Source organism: Malania oleifera, chromosome 4, assembly GCF_029873635.1.
Source record: "Malania oleifera isolate guangnan ecotype guangnan chromosome 4, ASM2987363v1, whole genome shotgun sequence".
Lineage (NCBI taxonomy): Eukaryota > Viridiplantae > Streptophyta > Magnoliopsida > Santalales > Ximeniaceae > Malania > Malania oleifera.
In genome coordinates, this window is record NC_080420.1 from 65,210,323 (window position 1) to 65,229,113 (window position 18,791).

General features: G+C 36.3%; 1 protein-coding gene across 1 annotated transcript in view; it reads left to right on the forward strand.

The window, feature by feature from the left end:
• LOC131154272 (sodium/hydrogen exchanger 8) overlaps positions 1–18,791 on the forward strand; it is a 150,839-nt gene that overhangs the window by 50,197 nt on the left and 81,851 nt on the right. Inside the window, exon 10 of the mRNA XM_058106939.1 lies at positions 1,527–1,571. Within this exon, the coding sequence (XP_057962922.1) occupies positions 1,527–1,571 (45 nt within the window). The remainder of the gene's footprint in view (positions 1–1,526; positions 1,572–18,791) is intronic.

Below are 18,791 nucleotides of genomic sequence, written 5' to 3' on the forward strand. Positions count from 1 at the left end.
ATCACTATTTTTTTTTTGATTCTGTGGGTGGTGGAAAGTGGAATTTTTGACAGCTTTGTGGTAATTTAAGACCATGGGTGCACAGGCAAGAAAGAAACCATTCACAAATCCATAGCCAGAAAGTGTTGCATCATTACAAGCTGGATTTAACACTACCCAAGAACCTAATGGCACTGGAAATTAATTGCAGAAAAAACAATTTGAGCTCAACGAGTTCAGATGAAGCAGGAAAAAAGGTAGATATGAAGCCTGAGCAGTCCAAAAACATGAGTACTACGATTGATTACACCTGGCTGCAATGCACCAAACCCATCTGAAAGCAACCAGGAGGTGCAGACAGCAACAGAAAACAGCAATCATGTAATTGATAATGCACAGATGAACTTCAAAGAGCAGCGATGATCCTAGCACACTTAACAGCACCTGTGAGCTGGACCAACTGCAACCAGCAACTCCAGCAATTAAGCACACACAGAAGTGCGGGAAAGAGATAATACACTTGAAGGCTTCAAGAAGTAGCCATGTGTCCAACATGAACACATTGCTAAATGTCGACTCCATGCTTCATAAATCAGTCATGATGGTACCAGCCAAAGAAACAGTGAGAAACCATTTGTCCAAGAAAAGAACTTAGTTCTTCTTATCAGATGCAAGGCAGACAGAAAGGGATGTATACAATGATCCAATGGGGAAAGAGGGCCCCTAAATGACATTCAGACCAGATGAAGGTACTGATCTAAGAACTAACCAAGGATACAGTGAAAGAAAAGAGAAGTTCAAGAAAAGTTAAATCAGTCAGGATTAACAGTAGCGACAAACACTGGGACAAATAGTGATGATTAATAGTGTCCCTGAACACTAACTATGAACAGTAGTCATACCGTTTTTAAAACTATGATCAGGATGATGCAATCTTAGAGATCTGGAAGATCTAAATTGACTAGTTAAGTAGCTAAAAGTTTAGGGTTTATGCAAGGAGAGGAAAGGAGAAGAAAGGTGGATAACAGTTGGTCAGTGGGAGAGTCCCTCACATCTGGGCCAATCCAAATATATATTAGTAAATGTTGACCGAAATACCCTTAATACATACATGGTAAACCTAGTCTTGTAGCACTCTAACAAAATCATTCATTTGGCCTCCTTACATGACTTTCTTGTGAAAAGGGAAAAATTGCTCAAATGAGCTGTATTTGATAATCAAGTTGTCAGATGTAGGAAAAGTCAATCTGCCAAATGCCTCAAGGGTCATTACTTTAATGTTGAACTATTTCATTACATTGATGAGCAGTGTTTGATAACGTAATTGTCAGATGTAGGCAGAGCCAATCTGTCAAATTCCTTCAGGTTCATTACATTAATGTTGAACTATTCAATTCTTAGCCTCCTACTTTTATTCCATTCGTAATATTTTACTTTTGTATATTTTGATGTAAGCATGATAGAAGAACATATGCAGTCTAGTCTCTTTCGTTATTCTAGATTGAAATTTGGTCATGTTCAATGACGTTATATTTTCTCACTTACAGGGAGATGGTTGCCTATATTGCAAATACCTTGATCTTCATCTTGAGGTGAGTGCTGTATATATATATATATGCAGAAAAGTCAGCCTATCTGTCTAAGCATAGTCTCTCTGGTCAAACACCATCTGTCATCTTCTCCTGTCTTGTTCCTTCTACTTTATAACTCCAACTTTGCTTTTACTATTAGAGCAAATTTTGGTCCCCAATGAGTGATTTTTGTTTACTGCTTGCAGTTACATTTCATCACACTTTTCAAACTACTATTTGTTGCTATTATTCATTTATTCATGTATTAGCGCTTGTCTCTGCTGTTCACCATACTAATAATTGTTGCTGTTACCGAAAGTGTTCAGTTGAAATCTTTTGTCCTCTCCTTGATTGACTTAATTTTTGAAGTTATTTTCTGGTTCGAGAGTCATTGAAAGTTTTTGTTTGGTTTTATTTTTATTTTCATCCCTCCTATTCAATTTTTGTTGTGTGTGATCCTCTGTGATGTGAAGGCAATTATTTTGTGTTATCAGAAAACTGCACCTGTATTGCGATTTGTGCTTGATTCATGGTTGTTGTGGCTGGTCCAATTAATACCTAGAGTACTTGTGACCTTTCTTTGTTGCTAGAAGACTGGCAGGAGGTTGTTTTATACAGCTTTACCTTGTATATTTCTGGTAGATGCATTCTGCAGGGTGGTGTTGCTGATTTTCTGTTGTTGTGGTTGATTTGTGAAGCCCTACGGTAATTTGTTTACTGCACGAGATTTACCCCTGGGAGCTGATATGTACTGCCACTTGTTTTTAAGTGCTGTTGGGTGCATCCATTACTCTGTTGCTTGGTTGCAGTGGTTTGTTTCTCTCTGTATGCTGCGAGCCATCCCTACTGGAGTATTCTTTGCCTTGACTGAGCAGCATATTCATTGTGTCTTGTGCAATTTGGAGGGCTGTTTTTGTGGCTATAAAGAGAGTGTTAATCAACAGATTATAACATTTAAATTTTCTGGAGAAGCTCGTGGAAGTGGTATTGGTGTTGGTAGAGGCACCAGTTTTTGTGGTGCTCATACTAGTTGTTGTTGGGAGCTCCGTAGGAAACGAGTCTGGGCCAAGAAATTTTTTGCTTGTGGTGACACTAAAGGCTCTCTTCTTTTGATACTTTAGAGGCTCTCTCACTCCTACAAAATGTTGAATAACTTTTTAGGAGGGGGTGCAAACTCTTGGGCTTCTAATGGAAAGGCTTTCTGTTTCTTCTACAAGCAGTTCCTCTTACCATTTTTCTGATTCCAACTTTGCTCGTGCAAGTATATCTACACCGTATGTTTTCTTCTGGGATCATTGATTCAGGAGCTAGTAAGCACATGATTGGTTCTTTTGATCTCTTTTCTACTTACTCATTCTAGTAAAGAGAAAGAGTAGCAGAATTTTTTTTTGCTTGGAAAAGTTTGAGTAGCAGGTGGCGCATAGTCATCCGTGTCAGCCAGATGTTCCATTCTTTGTTCTTTATCAAATCACTCTCATCTGGGCTGCATGTTCCAAATTTCTCTGTGAACATACAATATAATAGTTGTTTCACCTACCCTTTGAATTTCCCTGTTAATTTTCTTTCCTACCCATTATGCTTTTCAGGAATTGGATATGAGGGACACAATTGGCAGTGGTAGGGCACATCTATATTGGCTGGACATTGGTCATCCTTATTCAAATTCGTTATCAACTGGAGTAGCACTTCAAGTTTCTAGTTTGTCTGCTTTAAAATAATTTCACTAGCGGTGTAGGCAATTGGAACATCCTTGTTTAATGTGTTGGAAAAATTTCCCTTTATTATCCAGATAATGTAGCACAAATAGTTTTGTTTGTGATGCTTGTGGAATTTCTAAACATGATTTTTTTTAAGAAAATAAGTTTTTTGAAATTTCCAAATACTAAAATGGGTCAGAGTTAAATCTCTTACAAAAGTAGGGTAATCCCTGTCTTAAACATGCGGACACCACTTGGTCCTGAATCCCACAGCCCTCCGGAACCTGTGTTGTTTGTAATTTATGCTGTTTGGCACTTTGAAAATGCAGACAGTTCTTGTTACATGCATATCTCATCTCCCGAAAAGAATTTCTGAAGTTGGTGCAGACCTGAGACAGCCAATGCCTGATGGAAGATGTGTGCATATAGTGCATGCGGAAGTTGGGCTTATTTTGGGAAATTCAGGTCATGTGGTCTGCAGGATTGCTTCTCTATGAATTTATAAATCAACCAAAATAATGTTAATTTTTTTTTTCTGATGCCCTTAGGCATACTCCATCACCCAAAAGTGCTTGCAGCTTTTGGGGATGTGTATGAATAAAAGTTGAATTATATAAATGTGTGAGAGTGCACATGCATGAGTGTGTGTGCACACATGTGTGTGTGTATAAGAAACAACATAGGCATTCATTAACCTCTAAAATTTCAATCTGAATTTTTGGTATTTTAAATTAAAAAATTAATGAGGACTAATTAAATATCACATTGTTTTTTAAAAATCTCTTTTAATGGAAGTAGCACTCATATTTATACAAATCACTCATTATTATTTTTTAACTCCGCTTGTAATGCACTCAATGCCCTAAATCGTTTTAGACAGTCAATTCCAAACCCAGGTAAAGGAGGGTTGCATTAGGTAGCTACGGCCAGCGTAAAACTTGTTAGATCTTTATGAAATGAATCCTTATGGATTTTGCTTTGGGGTGTGTTCTATGAACAACATGTTGCCCTTTAAAACCTCTATGCAAAAATAAAGGAGATATTCAAAATTTGAATACCTATTGTGGAATTAAACTCAATGAGTCGTACAATGAAACTGTGGGAAAGGGCAATTGAGCAAAGACTAAGGTTAGAAATGAGGGTCTTAGAAAATCAATTTGGTTTTGTGCCAAGGTGATAAACTTTAAAATAAAGGGCAGCTTGGTGCACAAAACTCCTGCGTATGTGGGGTTCATGGAAGGGGTGGACCACGATGGGTCTATAGTACACAACCTTACCTTGCATTTTTGCAAGAGGCTGTTTCCACACCTCGAACTTGTGACCTCCTAGTCACACGGTGACAACTTTACTGTTGCATGTGGGCTTCCCTTCTCTGGGAGATCAACTATAGAAGCTATTTATCTTTTTGAAGTAGATTAATGGAAAAGTTTAGTGAAAAGAAGAGGGACTTGCATATGGTTTTTGTTTACTTAAGGCCTGTGATAGGATACTAAGAGAAGTTTGTTGTAAAGTTACAGATGGAGGAGAGAAGAAGAAAAAAAGAGAAAAAGAGAAGAAAAGAAGAAAGTAAGAGAAAGGAGGAGGCGGCAGTATCTTGGAGACTAACGTACAGCTCCAAGTTTGCCCTCTAATATATTAATAATAATAAAATTCTTATGGATAAATGTACCCTCCCTCACAGCCTAAATGCTGAAATAACCTATTCTCTTCTAACACTACCCTCAAGCTGGAGGTGTATAAATGTCACCCAACCCCAGCTTGTTACAACTATTGGAAAAGGAAGGCTTAAATAAAGGCTTTGGAAAACGTCCCCTAACTGACTCACTGCTTTCACAAAAGGAGTCCTCATGGCCTTCTTAAACACAGCATCCCTCACAAAAATGACAGTCAACATCTATTTGGTTTGTCCTCTCATGGAATAATGGATTACTATCAATATAAATGGTCTTTTGATTATCACAAAACATATCCATTGGCATGGTTATTGAAAACCCCATCTTTGACATAAGAGATTTTAACCACATATGCTCACTCGCCCTTGAGTATAAGCCATAGCTTGGTATTTTGCTTCAGCAGTAGATTTGGCTATAGCAATTTGTTATTTTTTGCGTCAGGTAACAAGATTACCTCCCATGAATGTACTGTATCTAGTAGTAGACCATCGATTATCAATAGAGCCATCCCAATCTGCATTAGAGTATCCCATAATCTCACTATTTTTATTACATTTATATATTGAAACTTTGCTGAGAGAGCCTTTGAAATACTACAAAATCCTACAAACAGCATCCTAATGTCATCATTTGGGATTGTCCATAAATTGACTCATGACCCCTACTGCAAAAGATATGTTAGGTCTAGTGATAGTTAAGTAGATCAACTTGCTAACGATCTGCCTATATCGATGTTTGTCCTCAAATTCCAGTTCAACATCCCTAGAAAGCTTCATGTTAGGATTTATAGGAGTATCAATTGGTTTAACTCCTACAAACTAGTCTCATTTAGCAAGTCCAAAGCATATTTTTGCAGAGATAGACTCACTTGTTCCTACACCGTACAATCTCAATACCAAGAAAGTAACGTAAAGTACCCAAGTCCTTGACTTGAAACTTAGCTTGAAGCCACTGCTTAACATCTGCAATCCTGCTTTGGTCACTGCTAGTGATGATGATATCATGTACATAAACTACTAGAAGTACCACACCTACCTCTGTTTGGCGGACAAACATTGAATGCTTAAAATAGCAATGGTTGAAGCCAAATGTAAAGAACACCACATTAAATTTGTCAAACTAAGCTCAAGGAGATTGCATAATACCATAAATGGCCTTATGCAACCTACATAATTTCCATCCTTCCACTCAGAAACATACTTAGGAGGTTGCTCCATGTATACCTCTTCATGCAAATCTCCTTATAAAAAACATTCTTCACATATAACTGGTAAAGGGCCAATCAAAATTCATTGCCAATGAGATCAACACACAAATAGAATTTAGTCGAACAACAGGAGAGAAGGTCTCAAAATAATCAATACTATATTTTAGGTGCACCCCTTGGCAATTGATCGAGTCTTAAGCTGTCCAATAGAGCCTTTAGGAAGATATTTAATAATGTAGATCCACTGATACCTAACCAACTCCTTAGTGGGAGGAAGATCCACCAAGTCCCTTGTCCCTGGAGGGGTCCAAACATCCATTGCATGCTTCTGTCCAAGGTTGGCAAGCGCTTCAATATGTAAGGGAAGGAATAGAAACAATGGAAATAGACCAGGAAAGAGAATACAGAGGACTAGATAGGTGAAGCACTGAAACATAATGAACAATAGGATAAGTAACTAAGGACCGCTTAAATGTTTGAGTACCTTTTTGTTAAGCAATGGGCAAATCGAAGTCACATTGGGATGGATCTACAAAATCATAAGTTGAAATACTGATGGGCAAAAGAGGTGGCTACATGGTGGTGGTGACGTTTGTGTTTACTTTCTTTCTATCATTTATAAACCCTTAATTGTTTATGTTTGTCTGAATCTGATGGAATTGGAAGAAGAGCTGATGATATTTGGAGAGGGATAATGGCAGGAACTAGATGATCAGCGCATGTGAATAAAAAATTGTTGATGGACTCAAAATAGCTTCATCCAAGGACACTGTAGTAGAGAAATAAAGGTGTCCCTTCAAAAAAGGTGACATTTGCTCCAACATATTTCTTGTGAGTGTGGGGATCATGACATTTATAACCTTTTGAGTTCTCGAGTACCCGAAAAAGACACATTTAACAACACAAGGAGAGAACTTGTCCTGTCTAGTATGTGGAACATGAACCAAACGTGTGCAACCAAAGACATGGGGCATGATAGAGAACATGGATGTTTCTGGATACACAACGAAGAAAGGAATTTGTCCCCCTAGAACATTGGAGGGCTTCCTATTGAGTAAAACATGAACCCAAAAAGTTTTAGGAACATGCATATGAAGGAGGTGAAACCGTGCTATGTTAAGTACATGTCTATTTTTTCTTTCAGCAACTCCATTCTGCCGAGGGGTATTGTTTATATGATGTTTGATTAATAGTTCCTTTGGCCAAGCCAAAGGATTGAAGCTCATTTTGAACATAGTGATGTGCATTATCATATAAAAAAAATGTGAATTCCAATGCCAAACTAAGTTTTTATTTCTTTGTAGAACTTAGTAGTAAATACATTTAGAAATTTCGACTTGTCTTTTAACATAGAAATCCAAGCCATACATGATAAGTCATCCATGAAGGACACAAAATATTGATGACCAGTCAATTTCTTGACTCCACATGGATCCTAAAATTGGAGTGACAAAGAGAAAAACAATGATTTTCTAGGAGACTCAATTCTAGAAGGAAAAATGTCCTAACTTGCTTTCCCTATTAACATGTAGTACACTTAAAATAAGAAACAAACCTGAACATAGGAAAAACTTGTAGTTTTTGAAGGTTGCATGACCCAGATGAGCATGCCATTGATCAAGAGAAACACCATGAGTAGAAATTGAAGAAGTGGTATGACACAAACCGGATCGACCACCACCATCATAGAAATTGTACAAGCTGTCCTTCTCAAGCCCTACACCAATCCTCTTCTTAGTTTTGAGATCCTGAATAGCACAATGAGAAGGAAAGAAGATCGCAAAACAGTTATGAGATTTCATTAGTTGACTAATTGATAATACGTTTGAGGGAAATTTTGGAACCAAGAGAATATTGCCCTAATCGGAAATTGGTGCATTGAACCATTAGCAGGACTGCAGGAGTAACCTTAGAGTGTAAAGTAGTGGATTTCAAGGGCTGAAAAAAATTAGGATTACTTGTTATGTAGGAGAAGGCACTATAATCAATAACCCAAGGTGAAGAGGATGGAAAGGCAAGAAGCTTGGTTGGACCTGAATGGGCTAAGTAGCATTAGATGTAGAAGAATGAGTTTGGGGAGTTGTTAAACCATATGGACAAGATTGTTATACTCTTCTCGAGACACGGTAAATGATGTACTCAACTTCCAAGTGGAATGGCTAGGTGCACATGAAATTTTAACATGGAGTCACCCTCAACAATAGAGTTACTAGCCCAAGATGGTTCATCATGGAGATTCCAACAACAATTAGTGGTATGGTTTTGCTTGCCACGATGTGTCCAAATGTGAGATTTGCCACAGTGAGCTCCTCATCTAGATACATTACCTCTGCTTTCCAAACCCCGACCTCATCCTAACACATCCTTTACAATGGATGGACGTGGTGCTAAACATGGCTAAACTATAACGGGAAGAAGCTTGAGGAGAAGATTAGGAGCTATCTTTGGCGATCCATTGGATTCTATCACATGCTTCATTCATGAATGGTATGGATTCATGGGCAAGAATTTGACTGAGGATGAGTTGAAGCTCAGAACTCAACCTAGACAAAGCTTGGCAGCCAAAAATCTGCCCTTTGCCTCTTAATCATCTCAGTGTTGGAACTAGCTGGTTGATACATGTTTAGTTCTCCCACGTACCCTTCAAAGTGCTATAATACTCATTGATGGACCTAGCTTTTTTGGTCATATTTGAAAGACTTTTCATAGAGGTTATAAATACGAGTTTGATTTTTATCTTGAGAGAAGTTTTCACAAAGATCATCCCATATAGAGTTGGCTGTTCTATGAAACATCGCATTCGTGGCAATTTGTGGCTCCATGAGATTCTACAACCACCTAAGCCATATAGTATTCTCTTTCATTCAATCGTCATAATCTCTGGAATCTGGAGACAAAGGAGAATGCAACAAATACTTGGACTTCCCTTTTGCATTAATATACACGTGCACCGCTTGAGACTACAACAGGTAGTTGGAGGATCCAACCAATTTGATGGCATTGATCTGTATGTTAACAATATCAGCCGAAGCTCTCTTTGTAGAGGCTGTCAAAGCCACCCCCTATACACTACAATCAGCACACACCAGATTCGAGAAAGAATAATACAGCAACTATGGAGAATCAGGCAGGACACTCAAGCACAATGGGTGCTTAATAAACTACATGGTAACACAGCAGCTGCAGGAATTGTTGCTGGCAGCAGCTAGATGAAAGTGCAAAGTCATTGAACACCAAATGAAACCACTTGCAGCTGAAACAAGATTGTGAGCAAGCAAGCAATCATGAACAACTAAAATAAAGCAGCTTCATCATCCCAGCACAAACCAGGGCAGCAGAATAGCACAGGCAGTATACACTAAACGGATCATATGACTGTTTCACAGCAGCAAACCACCACAAACATAGGAGGCTGCACAGCCAAACCACAATGAAAAAGGGTCCCTAAATGACTCAGAGCAACCAGAAAAATCAGATTTTTAGAATGAATTAGGGAAATAGAAGACAAAAAAAAAAAGAAAAAAAAAAGGAGCATCTAAAGAAACAGCTTGATGAATCAGATTTAGAGGTGACTAATGCTCTGATACCATGTTGTAAAGTTAGAGATGGAGGAGAGAAGAAAAGAAGAGAGGAAGGGAAGAAAAGAAGAGGAAAGTAAGAGAATGGAGGAGGCGGCAGTATCTTGGAGACCTACATACAGCACCAAGTCCGCCCTCTTATACATTAATAATAAAATTCTTTAGCACAAAAATACCCCCACTCACACCACCTATTTTCTGAAATTACCTATTTTCTTCTAACAAAGTTCTATCGTTGGTTTATCAAAAGAGGAGTTTGTTGTAGGTATACGGATGTCTTTTTAAGATATGTATGATAGTAATGACTAGCATTAGAACTACTGGTGGAGAGTCTAGGGAATTTCCAATCACAATTGGTGCACATCAAGGATTTTCTTTGAGCCTCTTGTTTGTTCGCACTTAGGGGTGTACAAAATTTACCAAAAAATCGAGAACCGGACCGAAACCGAACCGTTTGAAGCTTCTGTTCGGTTTTTCGGTTTCGGTCTTTAGTTTCGGTTTTGAATTTATAAAAAACAGATTTTCGGTTTTGGTTTCGGTTTCACTCAAAAACCGAACCGTAAAAACCGAAAACTGATTATAATTTTAAAATAATTATTTTTAATACTACATATATATGTCCTGTGGAATATATTATTTTTTTAATTTGAATTGTTGCGTCTTCTTGTACTTTCTTTGGGAGTGGGGAAGGATTTTAAATAGGAGGCATGAGATTCATGCTTCCCATTTTGGCCCTGTGGGATGAGTTTGCTGCCAGATAGCCTATTGGTCGGCGGACTTGTCACTTGCCTATTGGGAAGAAGACTGAAGAGACACTCAATCCTCCTGGTCTTGGAATCCTGGTAATTGCCGATTGCCATGCCCTTCGACCCTCACGCCCACACCAACGCCGAGTCGCCCGCACCGTCCGTCCTCATAGCAACTCCTGCTTCCTCCCAAGTCCCACCCCACGTCGATGCAGCGACGCTCATGCCCACACCAGTCGCCAACTCCCACATATCCACGCCGACGCAGTCACACAGCAACGCAGCTCACGCCCACATTATCTCTGGTGCGAAATGTGAATCATAGGGTTTAGACATGGAGTCGAATACATCATTTTCCTCTGCAGCCGTCTCCTTCCCGAAAGCCTTCTTGTGTAGGAACCACCTGACTGGAGAGAAGAATTTGAGATCATTGCCAATTGCAACCACTTGATGCTAGCCATCCCACATCGGTTGGAAATGGGAAGAAAAAAGTTTCCCCACCCTATATATTGTAGTTGGATCTATCTTTCCAGGTGTCTCATCCTCTCATGTGTTGGTCTTTGCAGTCAAAGCCTTGGCCCATTTAGAATAATAAAGTGGGCTGTGGGCTGTGGCCCCGACTTGGCTTTGAGTAATGATTTTTTTGTTTGATAGTTTAAAATTTGGTAAAACCGAAATAACCGAACCGAACAGTAAAATAAACGGTTTGGTTTGGTCTTAAATTGGCGGTATACGGTTCGATTGTAGTTTAGTAGTTTTAAAAACCGAAAAGTTCGGTTCGGTTAACGGTTTTGGCAATAATCGAACCAAACCGAACCGTGTACACTTCTATTCGCACTAGTGAGGGATGTACTTACTAGGAGTATTCCAAAATGAGGTTCCATGGTGTATATTGTTTGCAGATGATATTGTCTTGATCAATGAAACTAGGGGTGTGGTTGGAACTATGGAAAGAATCTTTAGAATCTAGAGGTTTTAGGATAAGTAGAAATAAAACAGAATAAAAAAAATAAAAAGGACAGCCTGGTGCACAAAGCTCCTGCGTATGTACGGTCCGGGGAAATAAAACAGAATATATGAAATATAATTTAATTCATGGTAGGAGGAATATTGGATACTCTGCTTGTGATGCACTCAATGTAATCTTTTCACACATAGTCGGTCCCAAGCTCGAGTAAAGGAGGAGGGTTGCATTAGGTAGTTGACAACTCGTGTAAAACTTGTTAGATCACTATGATAGGAGTACTTACCAATTATTTTCTAGGGCGTCCCATATGAGTTGCGTATTGCACTTATACCACTTGGGTGTAGTGAAAAGTGGGAGAGGGTGGACTAGGTTGTCACCCTGAAGCAATGCATTGTGCCCACACTCGGTATAGTGTCAAATATGCGAGGGTTCCCACATCATTTAAAAAAGTTAGTTCAGGAGACTAGGATTATAATAGAAATTTGGAATATAGGGACATTTAAGGGTAAAAGCATGGCTTTGTGGACACAATGATTAGAAGAAAATTTAATCTACCTTCAAGAAACTAGGTGGGCAGGGGAGAATGCTAGAAAAATTGAAAAATCAAGATTTGAACTTTGGTGCATTGGAAAAGATAAACATAAGAATAGTGTAGGAATTAATGTGGTAGATGCCAAAAAAGTTGGGGATAAAATTATAAAAATCAAGATGGTCTTAGGAAAAGAGATAATAAATGTGATTAGTGCTTATGCTCCTTAAGTAGGCTTAGTAGGAAACCTTAAGAGACAATTTTTTGGAAAGATATGGATAGTATTGTACAAGCGATAGTAGGGACTTTGAAAATATTCATAAGAGCAGATTTGAATGGACACATTGGAAGGGATAATAAAGGTTATGAGAGGATACATGGAGGATGTGGACATGGAGATAAAAATAAGTTTGGGAATATGATCTTTAGACTTTGCCATGTCATATGATTTTATTACAATGAATACTCGCTTTAAGAAGAAAGAAGAACACTATAACCTTTGAAAATGGTCAAAATAAAAGTCATATAGGTTTTTTCTTAACTAGGAGGGTAAATCATTTATCATGTAAGGATTGTAAAGTTATTTCAGATGAAACCTTAACTAGACAACATAAAGTTTTAGTGTTAGATATATGTATTAAAAAATGGAAGAGAAAGGATAAAATAAATCAGTGGAAAAGAACTAGATGGTGGAACCTAGAGGGAGAAAATATAATAAAATTAAAAATAAAATGATCAAAGATAGTGATTAGACAAAGAGGGTGCTGTAGACATGAACATTCTTCGGAATAAGATAGCTAGCTCTATGAGATATATAGCAAAAGAGATTTTAGGTGAATCAAGAGGAAGATTTTGTGATAGTAAAGAAAATTGGGATCAAGATGTTCAAGAAGCTGTAAAATGACCAAGAATTTGGTATAAAACATGACAAAAATGTAGAAACATAGAAAACTTTGAAAAGTATAAAGATGCGAGAAAAATGTAAAAAAGGTCATTAGTGAAGCTAAATATAAATCATTTAATAATTTATATTCTAGATTAGATACAGAAGAAGGGGAAAGAAACATTTAAACTTGCTAGAGTTAGAGAAAGAAAGAGTAAGGACGTAGGTAATGTAAAATGTATAAAAAGTGAGGATGATATTGTCTTGGTTAAGCGGTTACTTTAGTGAGCTATTTAATGAAAACCATGTAGAAGACTTAGACTTAGAATTGACAAATGAAGAAAATGCTAAAAGTTTAAGATTTATTCGCAAAATTAGAGTTAACGAAGCTAAGTTTGCATTAAAATAGATGAAAAATGGAAAAACTATAGGACTAGATAACATCCCAATTGAAGTTTGGAAATGCCTAGGTAATAACGGAATTATATGTTAACTAATGTATTTTAAACAATTATAGAAACTAAAAAAATTCCAGACGAATGGAGAAAAAGCATTTTAATACTTACATACGAAAATAAAGGGGATATTCAAAATTGTAATAACTATTGCGAAATTAAAGTTGTGAGTCATACAATGAAATTGTGGGAAATGGTAGTTAAACAATGATTAAGGTTAGAAATGAAGGTCTCAGAAAGTAAATTTGGTTTTTTGCCTGGGATGTCTAGTACAAAAGCTAGATATCTCTTAAGAAGATTAATGGAAAAGTTTAGGGAAAAGAAGAGGCATGTGGTATTTATTGACTTAGAGAAAGCGTATGATAGGATATCTAGGGAAGTTCTACGGTGAGGTATAGAAAAAAAGGGTGTATGTAGTAGGTATACTCATTGCATTAAGAGTATGTACGATGAAGTAATGACTAGTGTTAGAACTACAGTTGGAGAGTAGGAAATTTCCAATTACGATAGGTGTACATCAAGGATCTTCTTTGAGCCCTTATCCTTTTGCTTTAGTGATGGATGATCTTACTAGGGTCTAGGATTACCCAAAATGATGTTCCATGGGGTATGTTGTTTGCAGGTGATATTGTCTTGCTTGATGAAACTAGGAGTGGAATAGAATCTAAGTTAGAATTATGGAGAGAAGATTTAGGATCTAGAGGGCTTTAGGATAAATAGAAATAAGAAAAAATATATGAAACGTAATTTCAGTCATAGTAGGAGGAAAATTGGAGATAAAGTTAAACCTGATGATGAAGAAATCAGTAGCATTAGTAGATTTGGATGCCTTGGATTTGTATGCAAGATGAGGGAGAAATTGAAGAATATGTAATGCATAGAGTTAAAGCAGGTTAAGTAAAATGGAGAAGTGCTTTGAGTGTGTTACGTGATTGTAGAATACCCTTAAAATTAGAAGGGAAGTTCTATAGGACTGCTAAGACTAGCTTTGCTATATGGATCAAAATATTGGTCGACTAAGGAACAAGATATCCAAAACGTAAAAGTTGTTGAGATGAGAATGCTATGATGGATGAATGGTATAACGTTAAAAAATAAATTATGGAGTGAACATATTCTCGGCAAGTTAGGCGCAGCTTCTGTAGTAAGATAAGATAAGGGAGGGACGACTCAAGTGGTTTGGGGCACTTGCAACATAGGCCAAATAGTGCTCTAGTGAGGAAGATGAATTAATTACTATGAGGGGTAGTAGAGGGGTAAGGGTAGACCTAAAATTACTTGGAATGAGATAGTGAGTATGAATTTAATAGTCCTGAATCTGTTGAAGGAAACTGTCCATAATTGCATAAATTGGCAGAAAAGGATTCATGTAGTCAACTGTACCTAGTGGGGCTTAAGGTTTGGCTTCCTGTTGTTGTTGTTGTAGGAGGAATATTGGAGAAAAGATTAAACTTGATGGTCGTGAAATTAATAGCATTACTAGATTGAGATACCTTGGATTTATTACGCAAGGCGGAGGAGAAATTAAAGATAATGTTATACATAGCGTTAAAGTGGGGTAGATAAAATGGAGAAGTGTATCGGGCATGTTGTGTGATCGTGCAATACCCTTAAAACCAGAAGGAAAGATTTATAGGATGATTATAAGACTAGTTATGCGATATGGATCTAAATGTTGGGCGAGTAAGAAGCAACATATCCAAAAAGTAAAAGTTACTAAGGTGAGAATGTGAAGGTGGATGAGTGGTATAACGGTTAAAAAATAAATTAATAAATGAACATATTTGCAATAAGTTAGGCGTAATACAGATAAGATAAGGGAGGGGTGACTCAGGTGGTTTGGCTATCAACAAATAGCCCAAATAATGCAGCAGTGAGGAGGAGTGAATTAGTTATTGTTAGTGCAATAGAAAGGGTAGGGGGTAGATGTAGAATAACTTGGAATGAGATAGTGAATAAGGATTTAGTAGCCTTTAAGTTGTTGGAGGAAATTATCCATAATTGTGTAAATTGGTGTAATAGGATTCATGTAGCTAACCCACTTAGTGGGACGTAACGTAAGGCTTAGTTTGTTATTGTTGTACTAATTATTATTTTTATTTGACAATATTTTTTTGATCGAATGGATGGAAACATGTATTTATCGTGATTTTGAGAAAAAAAGTCAAGCAAATTTTTTCTAGTTATTTGTTCCTTTTTTAATGTATCTATTGTATTTAGTCGCTAGTGTATTAATAAAAATTCGTACTTGTTCTTTAGTCACATTGAATAAGGAAGTGCACACATGGAATCTATAAGGCAACATTAAGCATTCGCTGCATTCCTAAAATCATAGAACTTTTTTGGGGATGATTTGTGTGTACATTGCTTTACCTAGAAAAGAACTAATAAAAAAAATAATTTAATCACATTTTTGTGATTAGTCCCCCGGGCCATAAGGCTCCCCGCTTTGAGAGAGTAAGGGGAAGGCCGTCATAGTGTATGCAACCTTACCCCTACTTTTTTGCAGAGACGTTGTTTCCTTGGACTCGAACCCATGATCGGTCACAAAGGAGCAACCTTACTATTGAACCAAGGCTCGCCCTCCCACATTTTTGTAATTAGTGCACAACATGATAACAATGACATAAAAAAATCTCAGACTCAAAGAATTTAAAAGAGAAGTGGTTAATATGCCACAAATAATTTCTCTAATTATTTGTGCATGACTAGGCTAGTTATGTTGGTTGATGTCATGTAGGTCCTAGGCATGCACTACTTGTTCTATGGCTCCCAAAATTTGTAGTGTTTAAAAAAATGAGAAATTATAAGGATATTTTAAAAATTTAAAACTGAAATTATTTTATCAATGCCATATTTTTCTAATAAAAGATAGCGTGTTACGAAGATATTTTAAAAACTAGTAAATATTTCACAAATGCAGCATGTGAATAATCTTGTGTAAAATATTTTATAATTTGTAACAAATTTTGTATATTTTGAAAATAAATCATTAATATACATTGATAATTAAGTTTACAAATATTAAAATATAAATACTCAAAGTTATTTTTAAAAGTTTATATTTTGTTTAAAAAATTTAAAATGCAAAAATAGCCATGAAACATTATTATGACAACTTGTAGATATGGGACACAACAAATCTTAAAAATTTTGGATAATAAATTTAACATGAATGCTCTATAAACTATGCGAAATATTAAATTTTCATATTTGTAACATTATATATAAAAAAATATAATAAATACATATACATTTTTCATTCTTTTTATTCCATAAAAATATTAATATGCAACTTCTTCCGGTGAAAATACCAATAAGTTTATTGCTGTTTGTAAATTGTGATGTAAAAATATTAATAATTATTATTTTTTTGTTCACTTAATGGTCAATTAATGAGTTATTAAACTTCATGTGGGCTTAAATTTTATTTTTTTGAATGGTACTTCTAAGTCTATAATTTTATTTCAAATGTTATTTTTTTAGAAGTTAGGTTGTTATTTATCTAAATAATGTTAGACAACATGTTGTAATTTTAGAAGACATTAGAGGGATTTAACTATGTTATTTTGGGATATTTAGCATTTATAATGCCATTTTGTTTATTTTTTTTAAATGTGTTTTTTTTTTTTTTTTTAAGGTTTAAACCTTATCTATTTAAAAAATAGAATTTCTAACTGTAATTTTATCTAATATTTATTCAATTTAGTTTCTTCTAGAAAGTCTTACTTTAAAGACTGGCTACAATATGATTTACACTATTCGTACTTTTATAGTTGATATATATATGCTGCTAGTTTATTTCATTTTTGTAACCAAATGTAGTTTCTTCCTTGATTCAAACATTAGCTTATTGTAAATAGACGTTATAAATGTAATTTTGTTTAATTTTGGTTCAATTTATTTTCCCGTAGTAATGTTTTGTTTTACTTTTAAAATATAAAGTATTCTTGTCAAGATTTTTGTAATTATTATTATCAGCTGATATGTGAATACTAAGATTCTTTCGGAATATGAGATTTTTCCGAATATAAGAAGAAAATATGTATGCTCATTAAGTGCTGTGATTGGGTTGGGTAGTAGGTGGGCATTGGTGGTTGAGTTTAGGAGCAAATAAGGTTAATGTATTACGTGCATCGGAAGAGTGGTTGGGGACAGCATCAATGCGATCAATATTTTTTCTTGGGGTTGGGGGCTGGATTGCATTTGATTCTGTCGAGCACACCTTCAAGGAGACAGGCATGTGGTTGTCTCAGTTAGGTACCAAATTCAGAAGTTTTTGGGGAGATGATGGACATTGCATGTAATTAATGCTGTCCTTTTTTGATGTGACAGCATTAATTATAAAACAAAGCAGGTTCTGGGGGTGGGTTGTATGTGCATGTTTAAGGCGGGAATTACCCCACTCTTGTAATTAGATGTAAATCTTACCAATTTTGGTATTTTGGATTTTCAGAAAACTGTCTTTGTGAAAAGCTCTTCCAAACAAACATATTTCATACTAAAGCAATCATAATAGAGGTTTTTTGGATTATCCTACGATTGTAATTAGATGTAAATCACCAATTTGGTATTTTGGACTTCCAAAAACCTATCTTCATAAAAAACTCTTCCAAACATAAACATATTTCATACCAAAGCAATAATAATGGAGGTGTTTCTGTTGGAAAGTTTCAAATCTGTTTAGTCAACTTTCTTATTTTTCTAAGAGAATCTCGATTGTAAATGTATGAATATCCTAGAATATACAGTTTCCTTAGAAGTTAGCATCTTTGGTTCTTTCCTTCTATTCTTCTGCTGTACATCTATTTATACAGACCTGTACCTATGTTACGATTAATGAGAATTATTTCCACAAGAAGGTATCTCATTCTTGATGGTATCAGAGATAGGTCTGGCTCTTAGCCTTGTTTAAACCCTAAATTCCCTTGGAGGCTCCAATCTGACCCTAATCTCTATAGGGTTTTCTTCCTTATTCAACTCTACCCTAATCTCTTCTGTTGCTGTAGCCATGGCTGAAACTTCAAACCAAGCTAAACCTGAAACCAGACCTACCATTCTGAACCTTACTCTATCCAAATTACCAATATACGATTGAATGAGGCCAACTTCCTGCGGTGGTCACAATCTGTGAGAATGTATATTCGTGGAAGAGGGAAGATAGGGTACTTGACTGGTGAAGCTAAGGAGCCCGAGAAGACAGACCCATCTTATGCTATATGGGATGCTGAAAATTCCATCATGGCTCATGAATGCTATGGATGAAGAGATTAGTGCTAATTACAAGTGCTATTCTAGTGCAAGGGAATTCTGGGACAATGTGAGTCAGATGTACTCTGACCTTGGGAATTACTCTCAGATTTATGAATTGCAGCAGAAGATCAGCAATACTTATCAAGGAGACGGTAGTGTAACAAGGTATTTCAATGTTCTTAAGGTTCTATGGGAAGATATGGATTTATTCAATGATTATGAATGGAAAAATCCTGCTGATTGCAATCACAAT